Genomic DNA, 15,533 nt, shown 5'->3' with positions numbered 1-15,533 from the left:
CCCAAATTTCCAAGCGCAGAGTTTCTAAACTCTCAAGTAGAAGCAACTCCCAGAAACATGTGCACCTGTAGGCGATACAACGGATGATTCGCGCAAAAACCGAGAACCACGTGCTAGTGCTCCCAACAAAAATGTTTTCAAGTGCAGAAAGGCATCGCCCAATGCCCATTTTTTTTAGGGGACCCAAGGATCAGCAAATTTCTAAAGCCATTAGCGCATTTAATCAACCAAGCCAAACACAATGAAAATTCTACAACTAAACATTCAAAGTTTGAATAAACTAAACAATAAACAGCTCTTAAACCTGCGGCAAGTGAATAACAATAGTGAAATAGCCATCCTATCTGAAATCTGGGTCAAAGACAGACTGCAGCATTCCAGATTATAAGATTATTCAGATTATATAGATATTTTGGAAAACCAAAAATATTTTGGCTGTGGTGGCGTCTGCGTATAATATATCAAGCATATATAATCACAGCATCAAATTAAGTATCCTGAGGTCAGAGACCTTTTTAATTAATGCTGCCTCAGCCCGACTCTTTTCAATCTATATCATATACCTATATCTATATTTCAGCGATAATCCATTTGAAAATTAAACTTTGAATAAAGTGCACGTTACAAAGGATAACATATGTGACCAATGTATCGTTATCGATAACTTATCGCACCTCTTCTTCTGCTGTTGAAGTACAACACTGCTAGGCAACACTTTCCAGCCCTGGAAAAATACCACAAAATCTAGCATCTCTCTAATATCGAAAACAAAAACGCTTACCGGGACATTATATTAAATTATAATAAAATAAATAAAATAAATCTTTCCAAACTTGAGTCCTTGGCAATTCCGCGTACACGAGTGTGGCCAAATAATTACACGACATTTACGGATATCGCGGTACCTTAAAACACACAAAAAAGAAAAGGATTCGAATTTTCTAGAAAAAAAAAGCTTAAAAATGCCACCTGGAACACAAATTGCCAGCGACAGCGACATGGAGACCGCTCTGGAGGAGTTCAAGCAGCGCCAGGGCCGCCGCAACAGCATCGGCTCGGCCAAGTACGCGTGCAGCATGCCCAATTGCGAGGCCAGCTTCAAGCGGCTGGACCAATTGGACCGCCATGAATATCATCACACAGGGATTGTGAGTATTGTTAATTGTATGACAAGTATAAGCCAGTAGTAGTAACGCCGCCACTTTGCAGAAGAAGCACGCCTGCTCGTACGAGGGCTGCGACAAGACCTACTCCATTGTGACGCACTTGAAGAGGCATCTGCGCAGCACCCACGAGCGTCCGGAGTCGGCGGCCAAGAAGACGGTGAAGTGCGCGCTGGAGGAGTGCAGCAAGATGTTCATCTCGGTCAGCAACATGACCCGCCACATGCGCGAGACCCACGAGAGCCCAAAGGTCTATCCGTGCAGCCAGTGCAGTGCCAAATTCTCGCAGAAGCTCAAGCTGAAGCGCCACGAGATCAGGGAGCACACGCAGGAGTATCCTTTCAGCTGCTCGAAGTGCTCGCGCGGCTTCTACCAGCAGTGGCAGTGCCAGAGTCACGAGCCCAGCTGCAAGCTGTACCAGTGTCCCGGCTGCCCGCTGCAGTTCGACAAGTGGACGTTGTATACGAAGCATTGTCGCGACTCGTTGCACGGTAAGAATCGCCACAAGTGCGACCGCTGCGAGAGCGCCTTCGACAAGCCGAGCGAACTGAAGCGTCACCTCGAGGTGAAGCACAAGGAGGCGTCGCAGGCGGATGAGGGCGCCACCTCCTTCACCTGCAACGAGGAGGGATGCGGCAAGAGCTACTCGTATCTCAGGAATCTCCGCCAGCACATGCTCACCGCCCACTCGGGCAGGCGTTTCGAGTGCCAGGCCTTGGACTGCGGCAGCTGTTTCAGCAGTGCGCAGAATCTGGCAAGACATCTGCTCAGGGATCACAAAGATGGTCAGACGAAGAAGGAATTGAAAGCCAAGAAGAAGGACAAGGGTAAGAATGGAGAAGAGGGCAAACCTAAGTCCACCTCCCGCAAGCGACGACGCGACGCAGGACGCAGCAAACACTCGAGTCTATCCAAACTGGCATGCCTGCAACTGGACAAGGAAGACGATGAGGCGGTGCGCGAGCGACAGCCTTTGGTCCTCGAAAAGATCACCCAGTCGCTGAAGGATGACCCCATCGAGGAGCTGCTGGCACAGACCCTGCTCGATAACGAGGACATGGAGCAGGAGTAGCGCAAAAGGCCATTCAAAAGGGAAGCGAGTGAGAAGGTCTGGTCAGAAACTAGTAAATAATCATACAAATAACGAATATTAGCTACAAGAGGCTAACCATTGAATGACTACCTTAATGCTAAAAAACAGAGAAAAGAATAAGAGAAACAACTAAATGATCAGTAAATACTTAGGATTTGCGGTCAGAAACATCAGAAATTGCATTAAAATACATCTAACTACGCACTGAATGTGTGTTAAATAAATTAGTAAGCTATTGCTAGTTGTATTCGCCTGGAGCGAATTAGCTTATTTACTTTAAGCTGCAGTTGCATACATTCCCTGACTTCAACTAGAGTTTCGAAACTCTCGGGCATCCAGACAGAAAACCAATAATATCCATTGTATAAAACAACATTTCCAATAAACTCCTCTAAGTAAAAACAAAAAACAAAAAGAACCTCTGACATACATCTTTTGTCTGTTTCTATTTTATTAAACAATCTTCTAAACCCAAAAAAAATGCTTAATGCGTGGACGCGATGGCGATGGAGGACTGCAGGAGTGCGGATCGGTAGCATGCGAGTGCCAATTCAGGTGGCTACAGCGAGTTGATGATCTTCCGGCTGCGCATCTGCTCCATCCAGCTCTCGTACTGCTGCTCCGGCGTCTGCGGCTCCTGGTAGTAGTGCTGCGGCGGCTCGCCCTCCTCCAGGCGCACGAAGTAGTGGCAGTGCTTGTACTCCACTTTGCCGAAGCGACCGCGAGCATGCCTCCTCACGCCCTTGAAGACGCGTCCCTTGCCCACAAAGGATTCGGCTGGTGGGTAGAAACAGACAGAGATTCATCAATATAATGGATAGTGATGAAGAAACCAATGATGATCCATCATTCACAGTGGATAGATAGATTCCTTGTGCCCCTGCGGCTCACCTATCCACAGATTGCTCTTGTATTCCACGTTGTGCCGCTCCACGGCCATTTGCTGGGCCTCCAGAATGGTCTCCTTCACATCGGTGGCCCCCTTTTTGAGCACGAAGTTCAGTTGCTTCAGCGCCTCGTCGACGGACATTCCGCGAACGAAGGCAGCGATGTACCACATCTTGTCCGGACTGTATTTGATGTTGCTGCGCATGTGGCAGACGTACTGTGCAATGCAAGTGGATTAGAGGATTATGGCTGGAGGGCTAACTGCAGTGCGTTCGAAATATCTTACAGCCTTTCGGGGCTCCTCGTCCGTTTCCTGCGGCGGATGCACGGTCTTGTTGTACTCCAGCCACTTGCGGGGTCCGTAGTTGTGCTTGTTCCACTTGGCGCACAGCATTCCGGCGGAAGCGGCCGTGTGCAGGGATTTCGACTGGAGGGCAGGTGGTGAAACTGGTGATATGGCGGTTGAGCTGCTTTCCGCCGATCGGAGGAGCGCTGCTCCCTGTGGCGCCTGCAGGCGCAGCTGGGACATCTGCCGGATCACCTTGTGCATCTTAGCTTGCTTGAGTTATCACAGCAAATCCAGGCAATTCAATCCGGAAGGGAAAACGCAGACTTTCCGTAAAAAAAATAATCGCGTAATCTGCCAGTGTGACCAGTGGCAGCTGGTATGCCGTGCACCTAAAACATACCGCACAAACGGCTGATCTGCGAGCGGTCTGGCAGCGCTTGATTATGATAGATAAACATCTGGCAGCGCTACTGATATTGCTTGACAATATATTTATATAATAAATTAAAACTAAAACATTTCAAAAACAATTTAGCACAACATTAAAATATAAACTCAAATCAAATAAGAGAATATCAGTAATTCACATTAAGAAGTCATTTAACTTATGCTTTGTAAGGAAAACATTTATCTCCATACAAATAAGCAATTAGCAATAAAAACATATTTTCGTAAATAAACAATTATAGCACCTTCTTTGACCATCTTTAAAGTATAATAAAATCGAAAGACATAAATAATCCTTATGCGCTATGTAACTATTCTAGTTCAATATTATACACTTCAGTTGAATCGCCCAACGGTCTGGCAGCCCTGCGCGAAATTTGAAATTGTATCTGAGGGATTGCTAGCCATCTGAGTGCTGCATTCGGTGGCGTGAAGCGAAAGTTGCCTGGTGTAAAGTGCGGAGCGCTCGCGTTCGAAACGGAAATCCAACGGGCGCCAGATTCGATTCAAATTCGGAACACAAATTCGCGTATGCAAATGCAATCGATGGTAATTGAACGGCGAAACATTGCTATTTGCGTGATATCTGATACATATATCCAGATCCAGCCGTCGAAATTGTTTAGCGGAGTTTCGAGGGCTAATTGTTTGTTTTCATTAATTTGCATTTGCCAGCTTGCTCTGCCTCGGCTAGCCGGCGAATTTGCTCGTATAGTCGAATTGCACATTCCGAGATCTCGTGATTGCGAATCTAAACCATCTGGATAAATGGGAGAACCCATTTTCACTGCAGCGTTCTAATTTTCGAGGCAGAGTTCATTTGCACCAACGCACATGCGAAAATGTTGCATATTGTGCAATTAAAACTTATAGATTTCAAAGCTGATTTAGTTAAAACTTGGGAAAATGTGTATTTATTTAAAACATATTTTCTTTAACTTAACTTAAAAAACTGGCTAAAAATCCTATAAGTTTGTGTGTTGAATATATGAACATAAAAATCATAAATTTGTATGAATAGAGTGGATTCCATGTTCGAAATAAACGTTCTTCCATCTGTATGGGCCACCAAAATGACACATCAAATGGTCGAAACTTTTGCTAACGGAAATTACAGACTTCCCACACGAAACTCACCTTTGAAATTTTTTCGAGTGGGATGCTCGGTACACACATGTGTAGATAATGAAAAAATAAAACTTTTGCTATCGTTTTGGTTGTTTGAGAGCTTTGCGTTTGTTCCGAGATCGCTCTCGCGAGTCTAAAAACTAGAGACTACATTGAGTATTGAGTAGGCGACCTGGCACGAGCAGTTCACCCATGTATCTCTGACGGTGCTAAGATGTATCTTACAGATACTGTGCGCCATTAGTCGTGGTTTAAATCTTGCTGCGTTCGCTGCCGAGGTAGAGCAAACACCAAGCGCCAAATGGCAAATAAAAATATAAATACAAATAATACAAAAACACCAATTGAAAGTGAACTTTACTAATTAACAGCACAACACGCGACGCGCCAACAAATTGCTTAAAACATTTTTTTCCAGTGTTGCAGCACCAGTGAAAAGTGCACCCACGAAATAAATTCCTCAAATATACGCATATTAAACCAAATATGACAAAAAGCCAAAATCAATAAACTAATGTCGCAGCTGTGTTTTGTGCAGTGTAGAATTCGATCTGTATATGCACGTCTATATATACATGTGCATATATACCTAGATATAGGCGGACTCTGCTGGGCGTAGCACACAGCTTCCAACTTTTTAGATTTATTTTTAGACAAATGATCGGGTGTGTGTTTTTTCCACTAATTTGATGTGTTTTTTTTCGTATTCATATCTTAACCATCTGGGCAAGATTGTATGGCAATTCCAGCGGAGTGACTCTTGCCAAATATATTCACTTGCTGCACGAAAAAACGAGAAGTATTTCAAAAAAGGGTTTCAAAACTTTACTTCAAACTGTTAGTTACAAGTTCAAATAATAATCAAATAAATGAGAAACAAAGAAATATTTTTAGAAACTTTCGCCAGCGACTCTTTCAGTCTTCTTTGCATTTAAATGTAAATTGCACGCTTAGGAAGTTATTTATGCAAATTTAGCAACTTTCAGTTAACAATTGTGTTTGCCTGGCAACGCATTTCAATTTTTAGCCTGCAATTTGTGGGCCACGAAATTAACTGTCTTATTTATATTGGCACAATCGCCAGTCATTTTGAATGCCAGCCGCATGATCAATTTGTTGAATGTTAAATTGCCTACACCATATGGCGCGTTCTACAGCGAATTTTAAGGTTGTTTCTTTTTCTCTCTCGCTTAATTATAATTCATTTTCTTGTCTATGAATGGCAGCCGCCCATCAATGAACTCGAATCGCGCCCACACTCGGCGGAAAAACTGGGCATATATAGTGGAAAATGTGTCAAATGTCACCTGCACAAAACCGCCTACAACTTGTTTTATTTTTTCCGCCACAGAAACCTAGTTACACTGCAAAAAATATTCAGCTCAAATACTTACTTGAAGTGAGGACAAGAGATCTTGATTTCTTCACGTACTTGCAACTAAAATAATATTTCGAATCGTTTCAACTTTTCCTTCAAAGTTATCTTCAATTTAAACTAAAGTTGTGTGGGAAGGGCTGGCTGGTTGGCTTTCATTCTGGCTAAAAGTCTAATGGCTTTTTGGCCGTTATTTTGTTATTTCGGCCAACCTGTTTGACGGCCCATTACGTCACCATCACCATCATCGCGATGCTGAGCGTAGAACGCGCCAAAATCTAAGCATGCAGCAAAAAAAAAAAAATAATCCAAAAGCAAACATGAAACCGTCAAAAATGTCTAAAAACAACAAATCAGATTTTAGAATAAGCCAACAATATATAAACGACCCGACTGATACCCTAGCATTTTGCTGCAGTGAAAAGAAAATCATTGATTGCAATCATTTAAACTTAAAATACATAATAAATAATAAAGATAAGTGATACAATTAACGAGCAATCGTTTTAATGAAAACAAAATCTACTAAATATAAAAATATAATATAAAAAACCTTACATGCCAAGTAATATAACTAAAACGCTTTGATTAAATCTTTGACTTTGACAATACAAGTTTAACCAGCGAAAGAAAACATTAAGTATTAAAAATAATCGATCAAAATAAGTTCAAATTATCGGATGACTTGCATTTTATTGATTTTTTGGCATTGACAGTCGAATGGTATCGAATAATTTGAAAAGAAACTGAACCGTGTAATAAAGATACACGTAATTGGCCCGACATCCGACTTCAGACATTAGATATCCGACCAGCCCTAACCACCCCGCCCACCCCGCGATTCCCAAGGCCAACAGATCTTGATTATGATGTTAACCGAGAGAGAGAGAGAGCGGGCGAGTGGGAGCGAAAGAGAGAGGAAGATCGCAGACGTAGAGATAGAGATATGTGGAGATACTAAAAAACAGAGACACTCAGCATTTGCCGAGTTGAAGAATATAGTTTTTGTTTTTGGCTTTCGTGTTTTATGCTCTTTTTTTTTTTTTTGTATTTTGGTTTTCGGTTTTCGTTTTTGGAATCTCCACTCATGTTGGCCAAGGTTGAGTTTATATAATAAATAAAGCCGCGCGTGTGTGTGCGTCTCTTTTGACCATATGTTATAATAATTCTCGATTCCGATCGCCAGCTGTGAAGATGCAAGCGTAAAGTGCTAAGTTCTTGGATGCAAACCCAACGAAATCGATACACAAATTCGAGAGAAAGTAGAAATACAGCAAAAAGTAGAGTAATCAGCTCAGCGAATAAGAAGTTAGAAAGTCCTCAAAATGAGTGGAGATCCCATCCACCGAAGAAGAATGGCCCTTCACTGCCCCATAGCGAGCCTGATCCTGCTCCTGATCGCCATGTCCGCCCATGGCTACAACATCGACCTGCCCAGCTACGTCCGTTTCCGGCAGTCCAGCAACTCGATGTTCGGATTCAGCATTGCGATGCACAAGGGTCGCAGTGGATTCTACGGCAATCAGAACAAGTAAGTAACTAATTGTTAGCCAGGCACAGATCTAGATACATATACTCATATAACTAACTAGAGAAGTTTCGATTCCAAGGCATTGCATTCCAAGGGATTGCTTATGTTCATTACAACTTCCGAATAGGGTCATTTATTTCGCTTTATCTTCGAGCGACCCTCTTGACATTTCTTTTCATTGAATTATCTTCGTTGGGAGAAATGTGCTTTAAAATGAAACTCATTAAAGATAAGTAAATCATATGGGATTTAAGCACGCTTTCCATTTAATGCAGTCCGTATAGTCGTTTTATCTGAATTGCTGAATTTCAGAATTCACGCCGCTATCGGTTACTCTTTCCATTTCACTTATTTGTACGACGATCTAAAAGATGCTGGTGTTCACCCATCATATAAAAATACCTGATAAGAGCATCTGCGATATAAATATAAAATGTGAAATATAGTTTAATATTAATATTATATTAATATTATATTAATTAAGGCCATCGTTTTTTTCTCAATTAAGTGGAGCTCTTGTTTTGATAAATTCAAGTGTTCCCAAAAAAAAAAAAAGAATTCCGATATGAGTAAAAAGGGAAAAAACCAGAGCATCGGAAGTACTTCGTTTTCTTGCTGGCGATAAAAGAATTCATTCAATTCACGCAAGTTTCCGGGATATCACAGTTCAATTCTTTCATTTTCGAAAACTTTTCAGCACGGTAGTCTCATTTTCACATGTCAGATGGATAGCCCAATATTGAATCATATTGCCATACGATTCCAGCGACTATTATTGTTATCAGTCGCGTAGAAAACTGAGAGATACTTTGGTCATGACAGACCGCTTCTTAAGTCTTTTTTGTTTTTTTTTTTTCGCAGCCCATGGTGTAGATAATCCAGTGACATGTTAATCTTCAAGTAGAGATTCCCGGCTATCGGCACTAGGCTCCCAGCACGCAGCCATGCCTGCCTCCAATCTTGAGGAGCGTGAAAATATGCATCTAGAATGCTAAACGCCCATTAGTTTCAATCGCAGTGAGATAGCGTCGCCCATTCGGGTAAAGATTCATTGATAAATTTACGAGCGTGTCGCATCGGACGGTCATTTGAATCTATCTGGGACACTTCGCCCCCAACCGCCGCGCTTTCGAGCGGTTAGTTTATTGGGGTCTTTTCCAGGGCCCCTTGCTGACCCCTGACAAATGGCGAAAAACATATTTTCATTTCATTTCCCGCCCATGCGATCCACCCAGTACTTTCACGCTATTCATGTGAGCCGTTCGATTGGAGCGATAGCCTTTCTGAACCCGCAAAGTTCAGCTTGATGGACCGTGTTAATCGCGCAGTCTCAGGCCGTGCACTGCGCGAAAATCCCAGTGAGTTGGCAAATAGATGCGAGAAAATTATAGGAGAAAATTCAATCGCTCAGATGTTATTCAATTGTCAACTTTGCACTACCGTGTGGCAATGCATTTTGTACATTTTTACTACAAATATTCTATAATTGCTGTGTACTGTGGCATTCAGGCGGTAGTCTGCTTGGACTTTTCGCACGTTAGCTGGATGGTTTAGCCGGAGTTGGGGTCTAGTGCTAGGTCCACTATGAGCAGAGTTCGAGAGGATTGAAGAACCGAAGATCCATACCATATGGATGGAGAGAGTGGCCGGGTGAAAAGTGGAGGAAGTGGGCACCAGGCTATCAGGGCAACAGCATCTGGCTATGTGTGTGAATGGCCTTTTGGCCGTTTGCACTTCTTTTACCGCCATAAGTCTCTATAATCCATTTATACACACCGGCCGGGCCAAAGATCCAAAAAAAAAAGAAGAAAAAACGAGCTGCTGCGCTAAGTGCACTTAAAAGCAACGAAAATTATTTAAATGCAGCGTTAAAATTGTTTACAATTCAATAAACAGACGCAAACACACGCGGCATTTGGTTAGACCCTGCCCCAGAAGTGGCGACAATTGGAGATACAGATACAGATACAGATACAGCTACAGATACAGCTACAAAGATACCTAGATACAAAAGGCCGAACAAAATGTTAGCACTGAGTGACTTTAGACCCAAGTTGACTGCTCTCTGAATGCTCTTTAAATGTAGATTCGAAAATGTATCTGCAACTGTTTAGCATATAGCTCTGAAAAATAAAGATGTTGAATCTTTTAAGGTGCAAGTATCTTAAAACTTGAAGGCATCAAAATCAAGTGACATAATGCTGTAAACTGTACCCAGACAATATTGATAGCACCAGTAGAGTCTATATAGTAAATTAATATTAGTATATATATTATTTAAATATACATATTAATATTAATCTCCGAAGCGAACAACTGCCCAGCTGGGCGGGCAAGGGCATTACTTTCGCGGTCTTCGCATCGCTGAAAGCCTAAGATCACTCGACTCCATGGGATAATTGTGCGCTTAACTCTGAAGACAAAGATACACAGGCAATTCGAGATACGAAGTGAGGAAAGTGCTGAACACAAGGTGGCTAAGTAACTAGACTTGCTTATTGTTTATAAGGCAACAGCCCCCGAAGTCGTTGGCCAATATGTATGTGGTTTGCCCTGAGAGCGGCAATTAATACACGATGTAACCGTATTTGCCGAAGAATTCTACGTGAGCCTATATCTGCCGTTCCACCTTGAATAGCATATGTATCTATGTATCTGCCGCTGTAGCTGGGCATCTATGCAATGTACCTGTATCTGCCGCAGCGACATAGTTATCTGCGTGGTGCGTTCTATTTACGGTCAAGTGTTTGGATACAAAGCGGCAAGGTTGTCGCCGCTTCACCCAATTGGCCAAATAAAGTCGTTTGTCCGTTATCCAGAACGAGAGTCGATCGGTTGGTTGGCTAGCTAGCTGGCTAGCTGGCCACAAGTTTCCTTATAGACGGCCAACTCATTAGCCTGACCCCGTTCTCCATGCCTTGCCTGCTTTCGGGATCCTTGTGGCACATCATACATACATATCTGGACCAGACTCTTGGCCAAGTGAAATCGCCGGTGTCGAATTAACACACACAGCTTGGCATAAAGATAGCTTCCAGATGATAAGACTCTTGGTTTCTTTTGCTCACCAATTAGAATCCATAATTTACATAATAATCTTTATATTTATTGTCTGCTACACTCGCCAATCAGCTGAATTGTTATCACTAAACCATTTTTATGAGTAATGTGCGTTGTTTGCAGACGTGTATAAATAGATTTGTATATTATTTAGCCTAATTGCAATTGATTTTCTAAATCATTTGTATAGTAATGTTTAAATTGTTGATAAAGAGATGCCAAACAAACATTTTCGTAACACATTTAGTAAGCGTATCTCGAGGATAGCATCTACAAAGTCACCCCTTGAATTATTTTTAGCCACTTCTCCGGTAGCCCACCAACAACGATCGCATTGCAAGATCACTTGAGGAGTTCATTTGGGGTCTCCGTCCACAGAGTCTTCCCTCGGTTCTCCAGTTCTCCGGTTCTCCGGTTCACCAGACCTCCAGTAAGTGGGCTGCTTGGGTCTGGCCTGGTCTGGGCAATCCATCTATTGCATAAACTCAAATAAACTACTGTCAGCTGCAGCTGAGATCGTATCGATCGTCTGTCTCTCGGCCTTTTTGTTGTGGTTATGAAATGGCAAAAAAACGGCGGCAGGCAATGAGTACTGTAATTGATTTCAAATATTTATGCCGCACGTGCACTGCAAAAAAAATAGTGTATTTATCACTAGCAAGCTGTGTTTCTATGTAAATTTATAAAAGAATTGAAATATCTCTTATATTAACTATTTCTTTGTTAAATGTTCTCTAGGCTAAATCCCAGTTTAATATATTATTTAAAAGAAATTAAACCAGTTATTCAAAGCCCAAATTCTTAGTAGCTCATTCTTGTTGCTTTATATATATATATATATTATTATTATTTAATAATATTAACATCTCTTAGTGACCATTTGTATTTTCTCTGCATTCGAATACTTTGGCATTTTCATTTGTTTGGCCGAACCGCCTTAATTGCCGCTTGATTGCGGAGTTTCGAGTGGCGGGGTAGCAGCTATAAGATATCCATCGCAGATCGCAGATAGTCGATCATCGATCGCAGATCAGCTGGCCATAGGGGTAACTCAGGAAAACGGAAGTGTCAATGTGTAAAAAAGGTGCTGGGAAACCGCACACACGCACTTGGGTACGGGGAAATGGAAAATGGGAAAATGGTAAATCGAAAATGGGAAATGGGAAAAATGGTAAAATGGTAAATTGAAAATGGTAAATCGCTCAATGGACAAAACAAACGCCGGGTCTGTCACGTGTGCAAGGGTTTTCAGTTCGGCTTTTCCCAGTTTTCCCAGTCCTCCGGGGGGCGCACACATGTTTAGCGCCGACACGCCCTCGCCGTTGCCCACTTTTCCCAGTTTCTCCCCGCCTCTTGCCTCACCCTCATATCATTACGATCCGATACGATCCTATCCTATCCGTTCGTTTCGGTTCCTTTAACGCCGCCTGACTTCGCAAGTGAGTTGGCTGTTTTTCTATATTCACTTTTCCCTGTTCGGTTTCGAATCGAAGGGAATGGTACCCCCTTTTATTTACCTCGCGCCTAAGTTGAAAGGTTACCAAGTGACAGTGCCCCTCAAAAGTCAGACTCAATCGGCGGAAGTTGGGTTTAAAGTTGAGCAACTAGGGGGTTTTTTCCATAAACCTTAAAAATTTAAATAACAGACTGGAGTTATACAAATAAGAGCTGATTAGATCAGCCGAAATCGGAGTGATCTCTTATGGAAACTAAACAATTTTTTGCTGATTTTGCAAATGCATCTAAACAAAGATCAAAGAATTTGGCCATGCGATACCGTTTCCCCAGCGAAAGTCTACTTCAAATAATATTTATTTAATTTTGAATAAAAATGCCGATCATTTAATGGTAGTAATTTTGTAAGGAAATATTGTTTAGCTTTTTGTAAGAATTTAAATTATATTTATTTAATATATAACATTTTAAGGGGAAGTACTTTAAAGTACTTAACTTTCTAGTGCAGCAGAGAATAATATTATTTCGGCAGCTTAATTTCACTTTTACTGACATTTTTGAAACCATTCCCTTGAGAGATCCCAGTCTATAAACTACCGTAGAAACCCCGTTCCGGCAGCTGTCATCCTGGGCATCTGCATCCATCCACCGACCGCACACTTTTCTGCGCCACTGTGGACTTAATTCATTCAGGAGGAGCACCATGCACATGTGCGGCAGGAAGCATGCGCAGCTTCACACGAGCCCCTCACCCACATCATTGAGAAAATTGGAACCGGAGTAGGTCTACAAATCGCAGTGGGACATGAAGATATACATATGTATGAATGTATGTATGTACCTTCGAGTATAGGAGTACACATCCTGCAAACACATGTGTTCAGCGATTGACTCGGAAGTCGGGGGCTTAGGAGAGGCGGTAGTTTTTCGAAAATGTTATTTTTAAAACATTATTTTTATTGCGGCTGCTGCACGCGACGTCCAAGTCGAAGGTAATTCAAGACGGGTCTCCCTGGACAAACTCAATTTAGCATTCAAGGCGCGAAGCAACAGAAGGTTTCCATTCCATACCATACCATTTCAGTTTATTGTATTGTATTGTATGGTATCTTCTACGTGGCTCCTTTTTTCCCTGAATTTCGGTTTCAAGACATGTGTGCGGAAAATTGCTTTTCGATCTATCCTTTTCGATTGAGACATTGAACCGTTTTCAAATTACAAATTGAAAAATCGAAAAATCGAAAAAAAAGGAAAAACAGAACAGAAACAATCGCATTTGTTCGTTTGGCGCCTGGTCGCATGTTTTGATTTTTTTCAATTGACTCGCATTGATTTTGATCATTTTAGAGGCTGGCATTGTGGTGGCGTCGGGGGTTTTGATCTCTATAAGGTCCACTGAACACCACGACAATACCAACGCATTCCGGACTGACGCGTGCTCTAAAAACTTATAAATTAAAAATTACGTAAGCCAGAACGCTTGAGTGCCTTAAATTCATTTGGCAATGGGGAATATTTACATATATGTAGGTGATTTCAGGCAAATTATCATGAAATCAAAAGGGAAATAGCGAATATAAATATAAATTATAAGAACAAGTAAGCAGTAAATGTATAATATTTACTTGAGCTCTGATTTCTAAATCCATTTATAAGGTTATCAAATTTAAATGTAAATAATTTATAAATACTTCTTAAAGGCATGATAAAAAATCTATTTATAATTGCTCGACTTCGTGGTATAAAAATAAATATTGCACTGCCATACTTGGAAATCAATTGACATGAGTCAAACAAACCAATATGCATTAATCATCTGGTGAAGAAAGGTCTCTCTCGGTTTTCGGAAATTTCGTTACTCATTGATTCACTTAAACGCAATGCAAATGGGATCTACGAGGCGCCCCCTCGAAATGAGAACTCGGAATGGGGGAACCTGTTTTGAGTTTGTATCATTTCGGTTCGTCTGTTCATAAATTAATATTAATTATATTCAAAGGCGAGCGAGAGAATGATCGAATCGACGCCGTTCGATGAATGCCAATGATGTCAGCACTGAGAACACACAGCAGATACAAAGATACAAAGATGGAAAGATACTTGCTTTCGGGCTTACAGAGCGCAAGTGATCTTAATGCACTCAATACTCCATACTTTTAGCTAGCTACTTTACTTTTTGTTTCACCTAACGTTACTTAACTTTTTTGCCTCGTACTTCGTAATAAATTGCAGCTGCCTATTTGTGTTGTTTAAATCTTTTTTAAATAAGTACGTTGCAAATGCCGGCAGAAACAACAGCTTGCAAACTTCCAAAGACCCGCTTCATTCAGTCGTTGCAAACCCTCCCATTTATTGAGATGCACTTGAAAAAATTATCTATACCTATGATATTAAAAAGAATATTTCAAAGTCCAGCTTTATAGAGCTAAAATACATTTTATGGTTGGTAAACCTCTAATCTAAACTATAGTTTAGTTTACAAGGCATGTGTGTTTGTTGAATTCTGTTTGCTTTTAATCGAAGTTTAATCTAGGTGCCATGACTTTTTGCTCAGTGCACTTACTCGCCCATTCATAGGAAGTTCTTCTGTGGGTCGTCCCCTCTCGAGTTTCACGCATCTGTGGCATTTTTGCTTTAGTGAAGCATCAAATTGTTGCATGTGGGCCGCGCAGGTCGCTCGATAAGGGGGCGGATCGCACGAAGGGGGTGGCAAAAGGGGGCGGGGCGGTGAATGGGTGGTTTAATCAACTCTCAAGTGTTTGATTTGGACCGTTTCGCTTCGACCGTTGGAAGTTCGCTACACTTGCGAAAAAATGTGCTCCCTTCTCTTTAGATAGTTTTTTATTTTTTAAATATAATTTTAATTCTTAAGTTGGAAAATCATAGGGAAATTGAAATTCTGCAAATAATAATATTGCATTAAAGTGAACGTCAAATTTGAAGCAATAATAAAACAGTGACTTTACATTTTTGTATAATTTAAAAACCTATTTCAGATGCATTTATCTGAGAAAATGTGTGTTCTTTTTCTGTAAATGTCTTTCAAATGCTAGCCAAATTATGCCAGTGCACTTATTCACTTTCCGTTTTATTATGCTCGATTT

The 15,533-nt window shown here is 41.4% G+C and overlaps 3 protein-coding genes across 5 annotated transcripts in view; 2 read left to right on the top strand and 1 right to left on the bottom strand.

Annotated features, from left to right (window-relative positions):
- Positions 1-603: 603 nt before the first annotated feature.
- LOC6726181 (zinc finger protein 184) lies at positions 604-2,685 on the top strand. Its single transcript, XM_002107121.4, has 2 exons — positions 604-1,148; positions 1,210-2,685. The coding sequence occupies exons 1-2, from the start codon at positions 963-965 to the stop codon at positions 2,233-2,235; spliced, it is 1,212 nt and encodes a 403-aa protein (XP_002107157.1). The 5' UTR covers positions 604-962; the 3' UTR covers positions 2,236-2,685.
- Positions 2,684-3,831, bottom strand: LOC6726180 (39S ribosomal protein L22, mitochondrial). Its single transcript, XM_002107120.2, has 3 exons — positions 3,431-3,831; positions 3,148-3,361; positions 2,684-3,033 (listed from the first exon to the last, which is right to left on the bottom strand). Exons 1-3 carry the CDS (start codon positions 3,692-3,694, stop codon positions 2,816-2,818), a joined length of 696 nt encoding a protein of 231 aa, XP_002107156.1. The 5' UTR covers positions 3,695-3,831; the 3' UTR covers positions 2,684-2,815.
- A 431-nt stretch (positions 3,832-4,262) lies between these two features.
- The window catches only part of LOC6726179 (integrin alpha-PS2), a 32,567-nt gene continuing 21,296 nt past the window's right edge, over positions 4,263-15,533 (top strand). For 2 of the 3 annotated variants that reach the window (XM_016172467.3, XM_016172469.3), the window contains exons 1-2: positions 4,263-4,429; positions 7,570-7,914. In XM_016172467.3, coding sequence (XP_016039708.1) covers positions 7,709-7,914 — 206 coding nt within the window. In that variant the 5' untranslated portion in view covers positions 4,263-4,429; positions 7,570-7,708. Of the gene's footprint in view, positions 4,430-4,911; positions 5,287-7,569; positions 7,915-15,533 lie in introns of those variants that run through there. The other variant, XM_016172468.3, reaches the window with a different exon arrangement.

This window comes from Drosophila simulans, chromosome X (assembly GCF_016746395.2).
Source record: "Drosophila simulans strain w501 chromosome X, Prin_Dsim_3.1, whole genome shotgun sequence".
NCBI lineage: Eukaryota > Metazoa > Arthropoda > Insecta > Diptera > Drosophilidae > Drosophila > Drosophila simulans.
This window is presented reverse-complemented; position numbering and strand designations above follow the sequence as displayed.